The sequence below is a fragment of the Eulemur rufifrons genome, chromosome 7 (genome assembly GCF_041146395.1).
Source record: "Eulemur rufifrons isolate Redbay chromosome 7, OSU_ERuf_1, whole genome shotgun sequence".
Lineage (NCBI taxonomy): Eukaryota > Metazoa > Chordata > Mammalia > Primates > Lemuridae > Eulemur > Eulemur rufifrons.
Genome location: NC_090989.1, coordinates 57,293,780 through 57,313,555, shown reverse-complemented (window position 1 = coordinate 57,313,555; position 19,776 = coordinate 57,293,780). Strand labels below are relative to the sequence as shown.

The window sequence follows — 19,776 nt, the reverse complement described above, 5'->3', positions numbered from 1 at the left end:
GAGTACAATATTATTAATATACATCTTCTTAGTTTTATCTTCCCTACATAGGTACTTAGGCTCTTATTATCTTCCCTCTCCTCCATTTCAAATAGCAGGGAAGAAGGCCGGTCATTTCCTTAGGATGATTAGTCCTTTGCCTTGAAACGTTTATGGGGCCCAATGTCTCTTAGATCAGCGTGTGGTAGCGAATCCTACTCCCAAATGAGTGATTTCCGATTCCTGGCTTTGGGAACCACTGTGCTGCCTATTTTCTTAAAGGGCAACAACAATTTCTCAGAAAAAAAAAAAAAAAAAAGTTCAAAATTGATTTAAAAGATTTCAACGTGCCACACAGCTCTGTCTCTTGGTTTGGGGGACTTGCTTTTTCCCATGGAGGAATGAAGAAAGGGCAAAGGTGGTACCAAAATGAACCGACTTGGTGGTACCTCTGTTAATCTGTATGAATGCTGTCTTTGCCTGGAGGTAACGTGCTATGGCTGGGTACATCCAGAGGGCAACAGTAATAGCAAACAGGCAGATGGTCTAGTGTGAATTTAATCTGTGAGGGATGATTTTATGAAACCTATATGCAAATGAAAGGCAGAAGTTAGTTTCTTCGCAAGATGCCTTTTTTGGCTGAATGTTGTCATTTTTCCTTCCCCAGAGTTTAACAGAAAAGGGTCCTTTTTTGGATTTAACTTTATTCTACTCTTCTGTGTAGGTTTCTACTAGAGTGAAACCTAGAGAGTGTTTCCACTAGAGTCTGTGGGGGGACACAAAGTTTAGATTGAGATAGTTCAGATACGCTGGTGAGAAGCCCGAGGAGCTTGTTGGACACAGAGCTTCTACTTTTGTCCACATGCCTCTACCCTGGTACTGCACTTTATCTGAAACTGTGCCTCTGGTCCTTAGACCAGCTATTGGAACATATCACTCCGCCACTCCTCTGTTACAGCACAGGATCAGCTGGGATGGTACATGCTGTGTAATCAAACACCTCCTAGAAGACAAGTACAGCTGACGTTTCTCACTGTTGCCTTATTCTCTGAGCCATCTTTGATGCTGATCTTGTAAAAAAACACTTTACTAGTTAGTAGCAAAACTCCTTTTAAACTCAGAGCTTGTATGTGGTAGTCAACATCCTTATTTCTAGATTTACACAAATTGTATCAACTGTAATCTTTCTCTGGCACATGTATGTGGTCAGATGCTTCATAAACATGAACCAACTTGGGTTGCAAATATTGGGCAGAATATCCAAATTGGTGTTATATAGGATGACTGCATAATCTCTCACTAGAGATTTCATGAAACATAGGAGATAACTCTTCATTTGTAATTTAACACATTTTTAAAAAAAGATCTTTAATTTTTTTTTTTTTTTTTTTTGCCTAATTGTGTGTACAGCTATACACCATACTATGTCATAGGCACTTAAAGTTTGATCCATCCAAATCTCTTCTTCACTTTTCTGAGACTTCTCTGTCCTCCCATCCTTGAAGTCTTAAAATCATTTTTCATCTGTGAGGTCACTGAGGCACTGGACTTGACTATGGTGGTAACCTTTAAGGGGCGTTGAACTGTTGATCTTCCAAGAAGAAAGGGACCAGACAGTGTTGCTTAGGATGCTGCAGTTGTGTTACTGTGAAGAAAAGATTCACTTCCACTTTCAGCAGGCCATATATATGTATATATACACACACATATATATTTTCACTTTGGTAAAAAAATGTTGAAAAATCTGAGGAGAACATAATTACCTTCACAAATTATTTATAGATACACTGGGCGAGAAGCTTACTGTAGGGCAGTCACCAGAAAAAAACTAATTTTAGTGCTTTCAATAGTGTAAAATTTGTATCTATTACCATGGCAGCAGTGTCTGCTGTGCACTGTGTCCTATTACTGTAAATCATCTGGTTTATAATTCTAATGGAAGCTAATTTGTTTTGTAATGGAATCCAGAGCAGATATGTATAATATGATCAGGATTGTCCTACAGTTGTAAATAAGAAAAGGTCCTGTTTATTTTGACATCTTTTTACAAATGCATTGTATTAGGGTGTGAATATTCTGAACCATGCTCTTGTTTAAAGTTTTGAAATTTTTATTGTTAAATGTAACATTTTAATGGTTGTAATAATTATTTGTATAGATATGAATATAGTATTTTATTTAAGAAAATAAACTTTGCATTTTTGCATTGTAAATTCTGTCTTTTCTGATCATTGCCACTTCAAACCTGCTATTAAATGACTTGTCTCGAATGCCGAAGTATTTTTTTTTTTTTTTGAGACAGAGTCTGACTCTGTTGCCCGGGCTAGAGTGAGTGCCGTGGCGTCAGCCTAGCTCACAGCAACCTCAAACTCCTGGGCTTAAGCGATCCTACTGCCTCAGCCTCCCGAGTAGCTGGGACTACAGGCATGCGCCACCATGCCCGGCTAATTTTTTGTATATATATATTTTAGTTGTCCATATAATTTCTTTCTATTTTTAGTAGAGACGGGGTCTCGCTCTTGCTCAGGCTGGTCTCGAACTCCTGACCTCCAGCGATCCACCCGCCTCGGCCTCCCAGAGTGCTAGGATTACAGGCGTGAGCCACCGCGCCCAGCCAAATGCCGAAGTATTATATTCAAATAATCTTTAAATTTTGCCAACATGTCTGAAAATAATGCCATGACACATTTGCCATAGGGATTGTGTCCTTGATCAGTCAACCTCAACTCCTAATTATGACCAGAACTGTATTGTTGGAACAAACTATATATCTCTATATTCATTATAAAAAGTAAAAGTAGGATTTCAGATCAGGGTAAATTTTCTTCATATACAGTCATGCACCGCTAAGGACGTTTTGGTCAACAATGGACTGCTCCATGATGATGGTCCCATAAGATTATAATGAAGCTGAAAAATTCCTATTGCCTAGTGACCTAGCGTAACTGTTGTAATGTCCTAGCTCAACTCAGTGACATGTTTGTGGTGTAAACAAACCTGCACTGCCAGGTGTATAAAAGTATAACACATACAATTATGCACAGTACATAATACTTGATAATGATAATCAATGATTATGTTACTGGTTTATATATTTACTAAACCATACTTTTTATCATTTTATTTTTATTATGCCCTTATTGGTGAGATATCATTATTTTAGAGTATATTCTTTCTACTTATGTGAAAAAAAGTTAACTGTAGAACAGGCTCAGGCAGGTCCTTCAGGAGAGAGATATTCCAGACGAAGGCATGGTTGTCATAAGAGGGACAGCTCCATGTGTGTTGCTGCCCCTGAAGACCTTCCAGTGGGACAAGATGTGGAGTTGAAAGACAGTGATACTGATGATCCTACCCTGTGTAGGCCTAGGCTAATGTGTGTGTTTGTGTCTTAGTTTTTAACAAAATGGGTTAAAAAGTGAAAATAAAAATAAAAATTTTTTAAATAGAAAAGCTTATAGAATAAGGGTATAAAGAAAGAAAATATTTTTTTACAGCTCTACAATATGTGTTTTAAGCTGTGTTATTACATGAGTCAAAAAGTTTAAAAAATTAAAAAGTTTATAGAGTAAAATAGTTACTGTAGGCTAAAGTTAATTTATTGAAGAAAGACATTTTTTTTTTTATAAATTTAGTGTAGCCTAAGTGTACAGTGTTTGTAAAATCTACCTAGTGTACAGTAATGTCCTAGGCCTTCACATTCACTCAACTCAGTCACTGACTCAGTCAGAGCAACTTCCTGTCCTGCAAACTCCATTCATGGTAAGTGCCCTATACGGGTGTACCATTTTATATTTTATACCATACTTTTACCGTACCTTTTCTGTTTAGATATGTTTATATACACAAATACTTGCTATCGTGCTACATTTGCCTACAGTATTCAGTACAGTAACATGTCTGTACCGGTTTATAGCCTAGGAGCAATAGTCTATACCAGATAGCCTAGGTGTGTAGTAGGCTATACCATCTAGATTTGCATAAGTACACCCTCTGATATTCTTACAATGACAAAATTGCCTAATGACGCATTTCTCAATTGTTAAACATGACTCTACTTCAAGTAAAACATATACTACAGCAGAGTGAATACAGAATCCCATAGGAGAATCCAGCTAGTGTATATGTCAGACAGTAAATAGATTACAAAAATGTTAAATAATACTATTCTTCTCACAGTTTTTGTTTTGGAAAATATAGTTATTTTTCATAAAATGTTATTTGTGTTATGTAATGAGTTTATTATCTTTAAATGAATTCACAAATATTTGTAAATCTTTGATTTTTTTCTAACATGATAAATACTGGCAGGTATAACCCACATAAACAAAAACTTTTTGGAGTCCTCAATAATTTTTAAGAGTGTAAATAGGTCTTGAGACCAAAAAATTTGAGAACTAGTATTTTAGAAGAAACCATAGGAAATATCTGTCTGACCATAACCATAAAAGAAAAAATTGTTAGATTGAGCTTCATTAAAATTAAGAATTTCTCTTCATCAAGTCACAGAGTGTCAAAGATTTTATATATCAAAAGGAAAAATACTCGTAAGCCGATTTTTAAAATGGGCAAAGAACTTGAAAAAATCCTTCACACAAATGGCCAAGAAGCCTATATGAAAAGTTGCTCAACATCATTAATAATCAGAGAAATGCAAAATAAAATACAACGAGATACCACTTCATTCTCACCTACAGAGGCTAAACTTGAAAGAACTGACAAATGCCAAAGATGTGAAATAATTGGAACTTTCGTACAGTGCTGATGGGAGTGTAAATTGGTCCAATCACACAACTCAGCAATTCCATAGTACACTGGGTATATACCTTGGAAAAAAGATCACAAAAAGACACGTATCAGATTGTTCATAGCAGCTTTCTTTGCAGTAGACAAAAACTGGAAACAGCTCAAATGTCCACCAATAGGAGAAAAGGTAAATAAAATGGCATATAGTTACAAAACAAAGCTACTTATAGACACAGATAAATCTCACAGACATCATATAATATTAAGTGAAGAAGCCAGACAAAAAGGGGTACATCCTGCATGATTCCATTTACACAAAGTTCAAGACCAGGCAAAATTAATTGATGGTGAGAAAAGTCAGAATAGTGGTTATGTTGGGGGCAGGGATTGACTTAAAACAGGCATGAGAATGCCGGAAATGTTTTGCGTCTTAATGGTGGTTACATTGGTGAATGTGCATGTGTGCACATACAATATATATACACGTGTAAAACTTCAATCTATGTACACTTAAGGTTAGTGTACATTTTATCCATTACCAAATATATTTTATACCTAAACAAAAATGTTAAGAAAAAATTATCTATGGAAGTTTGAACGGATGTTGGTTTTTCTCTTGATAAATTCCTCTTGACTAAATAATATCCAAGAGTTACTTTACTGTCATTCTTTAGAAAAAGAAAAGGCCATGGCACTATTTTGTATCTGGCTCATCTGTTATACAATGAGACTGAAATGCAGCCTCTGCTAGAATATACTCAGTTGGTCAATGTCAACGGTTCCTTTGCCCTTTTCTTCGTCCTGTGAGAAATGAAGGAGATGATGCTAATTTGCTTCTTAAACTCAAAAGTCAGGTAGGTTGGTCGACTAGTACCAGTGTGCCACTTAATTTTTCACGTGATCAAGTAAGCTACAGATTTGGGGGGAGGTATGAGAATCCAGCTTGTAGCAAAGTTTGTGCTGTGCAGGTCTGGTTGGTGGTGGTGTTTTCTGACATTGCCTAATCACATTCAGATCGTGGTTTGGAAGGAGGCTGCAGCCAAATTGCAGTGGTGGAGAACTTACTGTTTTGCAAAGTTTTCTGGGAATTCATGATTCAATTAGGTTAAATCCCATTTTTTTGAATGCTGCCATGGGGTGAATGTACAAATTCATGTTAAATATTTTAAAAAAAAAAAGCCCAACAGCTTAGTACAGAAGATGAGAATTGGTTAGAATGTCAGTGTTCCAAACCAAGTCATACTGCTTTTTGTTGTCTTATTTCTGGACAAACTTAGAAACATTCATCACTATTATCATTGTACCCCAGATGAAGAAATATGATTTTCTAGTTCCTCTGCCTAAATTTGGCTGCGATGAAACCACTGCCTTATAGGAGGAGAGAGCTGGGCCCAGCGACCAAGAACAAAAAGACGGTTCAACTACTGTGAGAGTTGTAGATTCTGATCCATTGGGCCAGCAAGATGAGTGTTAGAGGCAGCGTTGGAGAACTTTCTGGCTCTTGACAACTTTTTGAGTCTCTGACTGTTTTTTAGAAAATTAAAAAACCACACTACATTCCTGTGCTTTCTCTTCTTTTTAAATTTTGTTTTTGAACCAACAGTCTCCCAGTGGTAACCTGACACATTATGCTCTGTGTATTTTGACCTAAAAGGAATCTTCAGGTCTACGGCCTTTTGCCAAATGCAATCACTGAATTTTAAAAAAGGACTTTGGTTCTAGCTTTACAAGCTTAGAAACTAAAGTAACGCATATGAATGCAGCTGTTCCAGTTTAGGGAGCCAAGATGATACAAAGCCATGGTTTTATTGGATGGCTTTCCTAAAGCACAGTGGGTTTCACTGTTACTCAGAATTATATATCAGGCACATATCTTCTGAATTTTGAAAAACCTTTTCTTGTCAATATGTTCAATAGTTATATAATTCTAGGCTGTGTGTTTTGCACATATAGATGCAGCCCCAAATAAAAGTTGAGCATTCATTATAGCACAAAATGTTTATCCTTTCTGTGATCTTGTTACCCGCACTACTCATTTCTAGTCCAGGTTCACCTAGACTAGTGACTTCTCTAAGTTTCAGTTTCTCCATCTAGGAAACGGACATGATAGGAATGACTTCTTAGGGGGTTTTCAGTATTATTAATTAATTATTAATATTAATATTACTATATAAGATAATGTATATAAAACCCTTGGCAAAGTGCCTGATGATGAATGTTGGCTGTTTTAATGATCAGTTCCACGAACTTTAGTGTTCTAGAGGTTGGAGATGGGAATTGAAGACATACGTTTCTAATAGTAAGATCCCACTAAAAGGGCAGCCTGAGAACGTCGTCCCACACTCGGCTCATAGCAGAGGGGGTTGTTGCCACCTAGACAGCATTAGAGAGATGGAGCTGCTTTTGTTCCCTCTCCAACCATCCCTCTCTCTAGATCTCTGTTCTCTGCTGGGATTAAAACTAGGACTTTGATTTTTCTTATGAAAAAAACTGAGGTTGTCAGTTAAAGCATCTCTTTTATTTTTCTGATTTCTCCACCTTTATCTGGAAAGGATAGTTATTCTTCTCCTCCGGGCACAACAGGCCAGGCTGCAGAAGTCCAACAGAATGTAAACTTCTCTGTTAGTCCAAATAGAATATTCAAAATACTGTCTGTAGTGGTAGTGGTGGTCTCTGTGCTCTCAGCTCAGTGGACCCCAGGGCTCTCTTTCTTTTTGCTTTCAGTACACCTGAAAACAAACAAACAAAACCAAACCCACAAACCCACCACATCAAAAGTTTGTCCCTCCTCCTTTGGTCCAGTCCTCCTTCCCCAACAGTTTTTATAGAGTCCTCACTAAAATAACATCCCATAGGCTCTATCATGTGTGCCACCAGCACTACTGCCCAACACTTTCTGTGAAGTTAAACACTTTTCTTTTCCTCCTAGCTTCCCCTTTTACTTCCATTACCCAGAGAAGCAACTATGTTTCCTCTATGTCCCAGTCTAATCTCATTTACTCTCTTGTTTAAAGCCACCGTCCACATTTACAGTTTTTAGGGATAATTCAGGCTGGATTCTCAGCTGTTCTCTTCCCCCTTAGGCTGTCAGGAAACTGCTGCTTGAAGCTGACCGTAAGCTGAGTCTCCTTTTGGTCTTCCAGGTTTAGTTATTATTCTTGCCTCATCTCAGTTTTCCTTTTCCTTAATGCTCCATCCACTTCGTTATTACATTGTTCTGGCACTTGAAAGTTAACTGGAAATTCTCAGACATGTTTGAAGCAATTGCTGCAAGCCTATTTCTTCAGAGAACTAGCACCCTTCTCTGACACCAGATGCCCAGCAGGGTCTCCCCAAATTATTTTTTTGTTTGGTTTTGCAATAGAACTGGGAATTGCAGATGGAGAAAGCCTCTCTGAGGAGGTCTCTTATAAAGACCTATGGAACCAAACATCCTTTCCAGGAATGCGGTGGTGAGAGATGCTAAATTATATCAGCAATTAGAGCTTTACATCTGGGGATAAAAATTGCTCAGTTGTAATAGCTACTGGAGAGGAGAAACTCTAGGTTTTCTTTCCTTTGAGATTCCCAGGGCAGAGACAGCAGTAATGAGGTGAGACCCTATGCACGACTAGGCTTTCCACTTGGTCCTAGTTTTGGTGCCATTTTTCCATCTGAGATGGAAGCAGCATATAAAGGGCCAGAGTTGGTGACACGCAGCAATCAAAGACATGGACGGGCTGGGGGTAGGGGGCTGGATGGATCTCAGCGGTGTCCCTGAAGGTGAAGAGGCCTCCCCAGCCCTCAGGGCCTCCTGGAACTGAGGACAGGAGACAGGAGAGCCCATGGAGGAGAGAACCCCCAGCAGCAGCAAACCTGTTCTTGCTCCTTGCGGGATTGAAGAGGTGTGAGCTGAGGATCCTGTCTGTGCTCACACTGCCCCTGGGCCCTACATGTCTTCACCTTGTCCCCCTTGTGTGGTGTCATGGAGCTGTGCCAGTGGAGGATCAGAGAGATTCAGCAATTTACCCAAGGTCACACAGCAAGGAGGTAGACATATTTGGACTAAAGTTTGACTCCAGAATCTTTCTCAGCTTCTACTCTTCCTTCTATGAAGAATGTTTGCCTTTGTTCTTCCCTTTCCCCCAAGTTATAGACAGAGAAATTGTCACCCAGAATGAGAAACATTTGGATATTACTTGATTTACCGACATGCATTTTGTGACCCCACAGAACATTCTGGCGAGTGCTTGGAGTTACAAAGGGAGCAGCTGCCACTTTCTTTGCCCCAAGGAGCTGGCTCGGTGATCTCCTTCAGTCATGGAAAGTCCCTTCCCCAGATAGACTCTGGTTTTCCACTGGCTTCTCCTGCTGCTAAAATAAAACCCGGCTAATCCCTCAGTGAACCATCCAGCGTAAACAGGTGGAGTTGCCGCTCCAGTGTTTGTCAGACGTGTGGAGAAGTCATTTTTTTTATGTGCAGTTTCGCCCCTCTCGGCTGCCACGTCTCTGTCCTGCTCCAGCTAAACTGCCCTTGTCACTTCTGAGCTTGCCCTGCCAGGAGCCTCTTCAGAGTGACTGTTTTTCTCCAGTTACCCTCCAGTTGCACTTGGCTTTCTGAGTTACCCTTCCTTTCTCCTTTAAAGGGCGATGTCCATGGACACAGGCAGGAGTCAGCACGGACACGATGCCCCGTTCAGCACAGGCATTGTCCTGCACGAGGCACCGTTCAGCTCTCTGCGGCTCTCCTCGTTCCCCTCCACCCCAGCGCTCTTGGTAACCCCACGCTTGCAGCCGAGTGACTTTCTTATGTCCTCCAGCCATGAGGTCGGTGCTGCAGAAAGAATTAGCAACACGTACATTTAGAATTGATATTTATAAGAGCAGCTTGGTCTCGGTTTTCAGTCCTGCCGCAGAGAAAAAAGCTGACCACAATGTGTGACTTTGTAGCACAAGACAGACATGATCAGAAAACAGTCAAGAATACAGAACAATCCATCCTTTTCTACCAGGCCCCCTCCCTCACTTCCACTGACATTTCCCCAAACAAGCTACCAAACAGGTAATGTATCTTGGCATTTACTCACTTCAGGCCATAGGGCTACTTGAATGGACTTAGTGGTTTACATTTCCTCAGTGGGTCTTTTTTGGATTAGAAACAATGAGTACCTTAAAATAAAAGAATTAGGTCAAATCAGCCATAGATAAAACAGGTTCAAAAATTTTTTAGGCCGGGCTTGGTGGCTCATACCTATAATTCTAGCACTCTGGGAGGCCGAGGCAGGAGGATGGCTCGAGGTCAGGAGTTTGAGACCAGCCTGAACAAGAGCGAGACCTCGTCTCTACTAAAAAATAGAAAGAAATTATCTGGACAACTTAAAATATATATATAAAAAAAATTAGCCGGGCATGGTGGCGCATGCCTGTAGTCCCAGCTACTCAGGAGGCTGAGACAGGAGGATCGCTTGAGCCCAGGAGTTTGAGGTTGCTGTGAGCTAGGCTGACGCCATGCCACTCTAGCCCAGGCAACAGAGTGAGACTCTGTCTCAAAAAAAAAAAATTTTTTTTAGATATTAGATTAACACAACCATTTAATTGGTGGCCTTCATATGGCCTATGGAAACCAACAATTTTTAAGGAGTAAAGAATAACAGAAGATCACGCATAAAATTTGGGGGCATTTACAAAATCATCACATTTTTTACGGAAAGCAACTTTGTGTTTTTAAAATCCGGAAAACTTGCTTTTCAAACTTCTAAAATGTGTTTTTGAACACTATGCAAATATCTTAGATAAAGAATCATATTTTTTTTTTTTTAAAAAAGAATGATCCATTTCTCTAGTGAATGATCAGGAAAGCAGAGGCGAGAGGTGACTTCAATTTCACAAGCAAATAGATAAGTACTCGCACGTTCGTATGTCTGTTTCCCGATTACATCACACTCCAGGCAAGGAGGGAGCCTGGTCACAATGGGACTTCTCAGAGGCAGAGCTGCCAGGCTGTGTGTGAGTGGAACTGGGACACTGAGCTTTTCAACACCTTAAAAGGGGAGAGAATGGGAGTCAGATGCCACCAAGAGACAACACTAAATTAGCTGTGCTCTTTGCAGTGGGGGGGGAAGAGGAAAATGTGTTCATCCTGAAGAGTTAATAATACTTCTGAGAACTTCAGGGAGACAGTGTGGAACCCTGACATATATCAAATGACAGACGAGGGGCTCTGTCGAGGAGGACCCTTAGGGCAGTGCCCCTGGTTAGAACACTTATTTCTTCCCCAAAGGTGATGTGGACACAGCACTGGGCTGTGTGAATCGGAGGGCCAACTAAGTGCTGTTCCCTTTGCTGAATCTGTCCTGACGGTGATGCCCGCTGCTGCCGTTACCAGTCTCTCGACACTGTCGATCCTTCACCTTGCTCCTTCTGCTGCTAGAAGAGTTTTGCCCGTTTCCCCTTCCACCTTGGAGCCGGCCTGGAGTCCGTGGAGTAACAGGGCCTTTCCAAGAAGGTGGGGCCGGAGTGATGGGGTCCACACACCGCAGTGAGGTGAAGACACTAAGGAATAAGTAAGCACCCAGGTGTCAGTGCCAGTGACAAAGCCCAATCCTGAGTCCCTCCAGTGGTGTCAGGAACCCGGCGGAAACATCCGGCGTTCCTTCTGAGGAGGCGACTAGCTGGCGCTCCCAGGGCATCTATCGCAGTGGGGTGGGGCTTGGGTCCACCTCCCCGCCATACTCTGAGGAATCACATCCTCCCAGGGCCTTGGAGAGGTGAGCTGGTGCTTTGCGGCGTCTAGAGCTGTGGGTGTCACAGAGGTGTGGAGGGAGCCGAGCCAAATTTTGGGGTGGGGAATCCAAGCGGCTGGCCTTTCCAGGCAGGGTGGCAGCTGGAGGGGAGGGTGCAGCAGCATTTGCCATTGCTGGCCAGTGTCAGGTGAGGGTGGAGGGGTCCCAAGGTAGCGAATCAACTTGGATGCAGCTTCTGTGCTTGTGTCACTCACAGAGCTGCAGACGGAAGGAAGGGGCGAGTGTTTCTCTGCTCCTCGCTCGGGTTTGCCTCTGACTGCGGCGAGTCTCCCCTGCTGCCTCCTTCTTGCAGGTTTAGGTCCCTGCTCCTCCCTCCTGTGTGAACGCGGGGTTGACCCCACAGAGGGCGAGTGAGCGTTTGGCAGTGGTTGCTTTGCTGGGGTCACTATTTTTCTTGAAACAGCACCAGGATCGATGGCTCCCTCTCCCCCTCTAAGTGTTGGCGGCTCAGAAGACAGGGATCTGGTCTCTCCGAACCACATCCAGGTCATCGTCCAAAGTTAACAAAACCTGAAAGGAGAGGAACAGAGAGATGAAAGGATTGTACAGTCACTGCCACACGAACAAGTCCCTACTTTCTCTCTGAGACTCCCACAGACTGGAAATTGAATTTCCTTGCTCATTTTGGTGTCTTCCGCAGCTCTCTGCAATGCCTTGCTCTTAATAGGCATTTATTATAATTGTATGGTTCATTTGTCAGTTAAATCAAATATTGCTCAGGGCTTATTATGTGCTATTCTAGATGCTGGACATATACCTTGGAACGAAAAAGACAAAAATCCCAACTTGCAGCCAGGCACGGTGGCTCATGCCTGTAATCCTAGCTAGCACTGTGAGAGGCCAAGGCGGGAGGATTGCTTGAGCTCATGAGTTTGAGACCAGCCTGAGCGAGAGTGAGAGCAAAATCCCATCTCTAAAAACAATAGAAAAATTAGCTGGGTGTGGTGGCACATGCCTGTAGTCCCAGCTACTCGGGAGGCTGAGGCAGGAGGATCACTGGAGTCCAGGAGTTTGAGGCTGCAGTGAGCTATGATGATGCCATTGCACCCTATCCAGGGTGACAGAGTGAGACAGTCTCAAAAAAAAAAAAAAAAAAAAAAAATCCCAACTCGCAATGGAGCTTACATTCAAGAGAAAGCATTAGACATAAAACAAATACATGAATAAAATAGAGTTTGTTAGATAGTATTATGTGCTAAGGATAAAAATTAAACTAGGAAGGAATATATGAAGTATGAGGTGTGGCGAGGTAAAAAATTTTGATAGGGTAGCCTGGGAAGTCATTACTTAGAAGGGGACATTTAGGTCAAGACCTAAAGGAAATGAAGCCTTGTTGCATAGAGCATTTCTATATAAGGAATGTACCCTCCTCCTCCCCACATGGAACCTTTAGCTCCACTTTTGTTGTCTCTGTCTCTAATGAAGGTGACTATCAAAAGTAAAAGCCATAAGGAATGTTTGTACAGATTGGTTAAACTTCCCAAACTGGCCACTGGGGGGTAGCCCCGCTCCACTCCTGAGGTTACGTGACAGGCCTGAGCCCGCGTAGAGTGGCCCCTGTCGGGAGCCCAGGAGTCAAGTAGGGTTGGTTGTTAATTGTCAGTTGAACGCCTGGACAGACATCACAGACTTTTGATTTGGAAAAGTCAAAATTACGATTAAAGGGTGCCAGGGGCTGTCATCCAGGGTTGACATAAACGCACATGGCTTCTGAAAAGGGGCTGGACAAAAAATAAAGGGAATACAAGAGAGATTTGGACAGACCGGTTGGAAGGCCACAGAGGCCTGGCTGCTGTCCTGAGCCGCTCCAGGAATCTTTGAAATATTTGTAAACTATTCAGGGAGACTGGAGGAGGAGGAGGAGGAATGAGAGCACGGCCTGAGAAGGAATAATCCAATGTCACGGGAATTTTAGTGAAGGCCAAAAGTGGTTCCTGGGGGAATTCTGGGCATGTGGGTCTAATAATCAATTTAGTCCAAATGTGCTGTGCAACTTAGGGGAAATAATTTTGTCACTCTGTGTCTAAAAATACTGAAGGGTAAAAGAAAAAGAAAAATAAAGAACTACCCAAAGGATATGATATTTAAAAAAGAAATAAGATGGTCTATACGTTGAATTACAATGAGTTGGAAAGGGAAATTAGACAGGAATATGAACGAGGATGTCAGGAGGAGCGAAGAGAGAAAAATGAGAGAACAAGATGTAAAGGGAGGAGAAAGTAACAAAGAGACATGGTAAACTCACCAGGAACGAGAAAAACAGGGCAGTAGCAGAGAGGAAATGCCAGATGTCATGGTCATCGAAGAAATCCAGCAGGACACACTCGCGGTTCTTCTCCCGGGATTCGGCTGGGGTTCCCTGGAGGAAGGTGAGGAGGACATGGGCAGGATTCCCGAAATTCAATGGTTTAGGGGGTTGAACATCCCGAAAGCTACAACAATGCTGCTAGATGTCTGGTTCAAAAAGTCAGCTTCCAAGAAAATATAGGTCCACGCAAAAACTTGTACACAAATGTTCACAGCAGCATCATTCATTGTGGCCAAAGAGTGGAAACAACCCAAGTGTCCATCAACTGATGAATGGATTGATAAAGTGTGGTATTACCATAGCCACACATTGGATTAATGTTCAGCAATAGAGGGACATGAAGTACTGACACGTGCTACAACATAGTTGAACCTAGGAAACATTATGCTAAATGAAAAAAGCCAGACTCAAAGGCCACATATTGTGTGCTTCCATTTATATTAAATGTCCAGAATAGGCAAATCTATAGAGACAAAATGTAGATTAGCAGTTGAGTAGGGATAAGGGGTTAGGGAGAAATGAGGAGTGACTGCTAATGTGCAGGAGGTTTCTTTCTGGGGTGACAAAAGTGTTCTAAAATCCACTGTGGTGATTGTCATGATGAAGAACTAAGACTTCTTCCCTGTTGTGCCTCAGATATATTCCTATTAGCACTCGGTTTTGCTATCCATGAAATGAAATGGATGTAATAATACCCACACCTGGGTCTTTGTTGAAGGATGGTGATTATGAGAAAGGCAGAGAAGATACACACTAATCAAGGATTTTGCACAAGTTAACCATCCATTGGGACCAGGATCATAATATAACACGTAATGAAGATCAAATCTGCAATATATATAGGGCTCACGATTTTTTTTTTAGATAGAATCTCACCCAGGCTAGAGTGCAGTGACTTCATCATAGCACACTGCAACCTCCAACTCCTGGGCTCAAATGATCCTCCTGCCTCAGCTTCCTGAGTACCTGGGACAACAGGAGTGCACCACCATGCCAGGGGATTTTTCTATTTTTATTTTTTTTTTATTATTATTATTATTTTTTTTTGTAGAGATGGGGTCTCGCTCTTGCTTAGGCTAGTCTGGACCTCCTGACCTCAAGCAATCCTCCCACCTGGGCCTCCCAAAGTGCTAGGATTGCAGGCGTGAGCCACCGCGCCCAGCCTGGGATTATAAATTTATGAAGTGCTACCCTGGGGGTGACGACCACATGCCAGTTATTATGGATTTATGTGTGGATATTAAAAACCATCCCTTTTAGAGAAACCTTTCATTTTGGAGAAAGTAAAAAGGATAAGAAGAAAGACACATTAAGAGAGGGAAGTAGAAAGTTAAAAAAGGCAAGGTGGAGAAAGCTGCTTTTTGGACAAGAAAACTGTCCTCTTACCTCCCAGCTGCTGAGATTCTGGAAGAAAAAATACAGGGCAGCAGCCCACACCACAGCGGTGGCCACGATGCAGAAGAGCGGGACCGGGAGGACCTTCTCGGAGCTGCGAAGCTGTCGGGTGAGAAGCAGATGCTGCCAAGCTGGCCCCCCGCCTGCGGGAGGGCTGGGAGGGCCGAGGCACAGCGGGCTCCCCGCGCCCAGGCTTACCTTCATGATGATGTAAAAGGCCAGGTACAGCAGCAGGTTGCAGATGAAGATGCCCAGCATGTAGGAAGCAAAGTCCCTGGGGCGGTATATCAATCCGAAGAGGGCGCTGTGGACACAGAAGGAATGTTGGCAGCCGTGAAGGTGGATTTGTAACCTTGTTGGCTTTTTTACCTCCCCATCCGCATTTGCAGGAGGGAGGGGGATCATTAAACAAAACCACTTTAACATATAAGTAACTTTCAATTTATTACAAGAACATTCATTCCTAAAGACTATGGAAAGTTCTCCTAAGTGACTGTACTGTAAACAATCATCTTCCCTCTGGTTGAAAAGGAGGGTTTTCCTCACATCCTTCAGTTTTTCACTATTCTAAGGAACACTGCAATGAATAAACGAATACCTTTAGACATATTGGGCTTATTTTTTTCATTTACTATTAGTTCCTTAGAATAGATTACTAGAAGGAGAATTATCTCCATACTTGGTTTGATACATATTACCAAATGTTTGTTAGCTGTCCATGGTTTTAAAATTAATACTGAAGTTTATTTTCGTTGGGGTTTAGCTTAATTTTGCTCCAATTTCTATTCAGTTGTAACAAACCCTTTATCACATAACTCTTCCTTATCTTCTTGTTTTGAAATTGTTTTTAACAAATATATTAATACATCCACACACGTATTAAGAAATATCTCTGTCTACATCTATAGCTCATTGGGTCTCTGTCCTTTCCAGTCTGACTCACTGATTTATTTCCAATTTGTACTTTTGGATCAGTATCTCACTGTTTTATTATTGTTTTATAATATGTTAGGTTATCTGGTTAGGCTAGCCTGTAATATCCCATATGGTAGTCACATGTAGCTATTTAAGTTTAAATTAATTAAAAATTTAAAAACCTGAAATTCTAGTTCCTCAGTCACACTAGCCACATTTCAAGTTCTCAATATCCATGTGATAATGGTTATTGTATTAGACAGTGTAGTGTGGAACATTTACATCATTCTGGAAAGTTCTACTGGATAATGCTGGGCTAGTCACTATGACCCTCTGTCCTTCCTTCTTTCCATTGCTCTTCTTTTTCAGAGATCTTTGAAAATTTTGCCAAACTAGGCAAATAAATTTTATAATTATATCCTACTAACTTAATTACAATTCTAACTCTAAATTTATATATTAACTTGAGAAAGGATGTCTTTGCCATAGTTAATCTTCCCACCCATCTCTCTTCATTTGGTTTTCCTTTGTGTCTCCTAATAAGGTAATCAAGTTTTCTGCAGAAAGATTCTGCATATCTCTCAAAATTTATCCCTAAGTATTTTAAGTGTAAAGCTGTTATTAATGGACCTTCTTTTTGTTCATTTTGAACTCTAACCCACTTGTTCTGTGCAATATAGCAAATTTTCTCATCGATTCTGAAATCTTCAGTTTACCAAATACTCTTGTAGAGCCTTCACTCAGATTCACCAATTATTAGCATTTTGCCACATTTGCTTTAGCTTTATCTCTCTCTCTCTCTCTACACACACATGAATACATGTATACAAACATCTCTGTGTGTCTACATGGTATATACATATATATGGCATATACACATTTTTCTTCTTTAGGACCATCTGAGTAACATTCCTATTAAATCACTCCATGTCTTTATGGAGCAACTGTGAGGGAGGTGACGCTCTATGGGATAGACACAGTGTTAGTGTCATTGCACCTCCTCCATTCCTGTAGGCCCTGGTGTCCCCCAGAGCTGTCGAGGAGGAGAAAGGCCATTTGCCTTGTCTTATGAACAGATCGTGGGTTTGGTTTTGATCATGTGAGAGGCAGATACAAGCCAGGTGATTCAGAGCCCCTGGGGTCATAGTCATCGGTTGTTCATTACCAAGAAGTTGGTCCCTTTTCTCCTGCCAGCACCCTGAGTCACCAGACGGTGCATTCTGCTCCTGGAAGGTTAGTTGAGAGGGAAGGAAAAAAATAGGAAAAAGACTTGCTCTGTCTCACACACATACACATTTAGTAAGAAAGAAATTTCTACAGAAAAAAAATGCCTACTGGATAACCTTTATGGATAGTTCTACAAAAGAGTTTAAAACCTTGTGTTTTTGCAACAATTGGTATAACATCTATCTACCTACCTATCCATCCATCCTTCCATCTGATCTATCCACATAGATTTAACAAGTTTTGATGTTTGTCTTGTTAAGCAAATGAACTCTATGCATCAGTTTTTTAAGAGAGGTTGCAACTGATACACAAGGGTGTCCTAATGCCTTCCTTGCAAGAAGAAAAATACCTTTTTTCAAGTCTCTAGGGCAAGCAGTCCTACCTTCTCCTTAATTTCAGATTTCTTCATAACAATGACAGTCAAGGAAAGCTGAACCACGGTGCTACAGACATTTACAAAGATAAATGTGTTTTTGTAAGTCTACTTACAAGGACCAGTTAACCAGATTCCCCACAATGAGCAACACCATTCTATCCTGGAAAAGAGGAAAGAAAACATCATGAGATGCTATACATACAACTTTTCTTTTAACCTACTGTGGTGAAAGCATCAACTATGGGAAAACAATTGTCTTCGTGAAAAAACTTTTCTATGGTTCTAAGAAGGCCTTGCCTACCTTCTGACACTACTCCTTTACCAGGACTAAACAGCCAGGTTTCTGACTGCAGACAGACCTGACCCGTTCCCTGTGACAGATGATCTTTTAAGATGGTCTTTTCCTCTCTGTTTTCTCCTCCACCCAGTAACTTTCGTGTTAAGACCGTGTTTTGTAGAGACAGGAGCTGGAGAGTTGCAGGACCTCCTTGGAGCCCAAGTAATGCTTACAAAACTAACTGCCTACAGCTGAGTCCTGAGAGTTGCAATACAGGCTACCAAAGCAGGTCAGCAAAGCAGGACTCTGGCTGTTTCTCCCCAGTGTTTAGTGGGAACCCGGACCCACTTCTCAGTGGGGAAGTTGGTGCTGAGTGCTGATTAGTCAGTAGTTAAAGGAATTCTGCCACTGGTGCTGTGTAATCGAGGACTGTTTCTCTAGGTTGTCCTACTTGGTAGCCTGTATTGCAACTCTCAGGACTCAGCTGTAGGAAGTTAGTTTTGTACGCATTACTTGGGCTCCAAGGAGGTCCTGCAACTCTCCGGCTCCTGTTTCTACAAAACACGGTCTTAACACGAAAGTTACTGGGTGGAGGAGAAAATAGAGAGGAAAAGACCATCTTAAATGACAATTATTCTGACAGAGATTTATTTGCAATCTGTTCCTGTTCCTTTGCATAGTACTTAAAACTTTTAGGTAAGATTTGATTAGACTCTAATTCGCAAAGACACTAATTTACTATTTAAAAGCAGTGGTTCTTTGTCTTTGCAGGTTATCCATCCAATTTGGAGGAAATATTTTCTTTTAAAGAAACATTAATTCAACTATTAGAATGACCAAAATCCAAAACACTGACAACACCAAATGCTGGCAAGGATGTGGAGCAATAGGAAATCTCATTTATTGCCCATGGGAAGGCAAAATGATACAGCCACTGTGGAAGACAGTTTGGCAGTTTCTTATAAAATCAGCTATGTGCTTACCATACCATTTAGCACTAGCTCTCCTTAGTATTTGCCCCAATGGGTTGAAAATTTATATCCACACAAAAACCTGCACACGAATGTTATAGCAGCCTTATTCATATCGATAATTACCAAAACTTGGGAACAACCAAGATGTACCTCAGTAGGTGAATAGGTAAACTGTGGCACATCCAGACAATAGAATATTATTCAGTGCTAAAAAGAAATGAGCTATCAAGCCATGAAAAGACATGGAAGGAACTCAAATGCATATTACTAAATGAAAGAAGCCAATCTGCAAAGGCTACGTACTGTATGGTTCCAGTTACATGACATTTAGGAAAAGGCAAAACTGTGGAGACAACAAGAAGATCAGTGGTTGCCAGGGGTTAGGAGGGAAGGAGGGATGAATAGGCAGAGCACAGAGGATTTTTAGGGCAGTGAAACTGTATGATACTGTGATGGTGGGTACATGTCATTAGATATTCCTCAAAACCCATAGCATGTACAACATCAAGAGTGAACCCTGATGTGCTGTAGACTATGGATTGGGTGACAGTGATGTACCAGTGTAGGTTCATCAGTTGTAACCAATGCACCACTCTAGTGTGGAACGTCAATAGTCGGGGAGGCTGTCTGGGGGTGGGGGTGGGGGGATGGGGCAGAGGCTATATGGGAAATCTCTGCACCTTCTGCTCAATTTTCCTGTGAACCTAAAAGCTGCTCTAAAATATAAAGTCTATTTAAAAAAAAAAAAAAAAGAAGAAGAAAGCCTGCATCAATTAATGTAAAATACAAACGGAAAC

General features: G+C 41.3%; 1 protein-coding gene across 6 annotated transcripts in view; it reads right to left on the bottom strand.

Moving 5' to 3' along the window:
- Positions 1-10,581: 10,581 nt before the first annotated feature.
- The window catches only part of SIDT1 (SID1 transmembrane family member 1), an 82,280-nt gene continuing 73,085 nt past the window's right edge, over positions 10,582-19,776 (bottom strand). For all 6 annotated transcript variants that reach the window (XM_069472621.1, XM_069472622.1, XM_069472620.1 and 3 more), the window contains 5 exons: positions 17,842-17,888; positions 15,409-15,514; positions 15,202-15,312; positions 13,753-13,866; positions 10,582-12,017 (listed from right to left, as the gene is read on the bottom strand). In XM_069472621.1, coding sequence (XP_069328722.1) covers positions 11,955-12,017; positions 13,753-13,866; positions 15,202-15,312; positions 15,409-15,514; positions 17,842-17,888 — 441 coding nt within the window. In that variant the 3' untranslated portion in view covers positions 10,582-11,954. The remainder of the gene's footprint in view (positions 12,018-13,752; positions 13,867-15,201; positions 15,313-15,408; positions 15,515-17,841; positions 17,889-19,776) is intronic.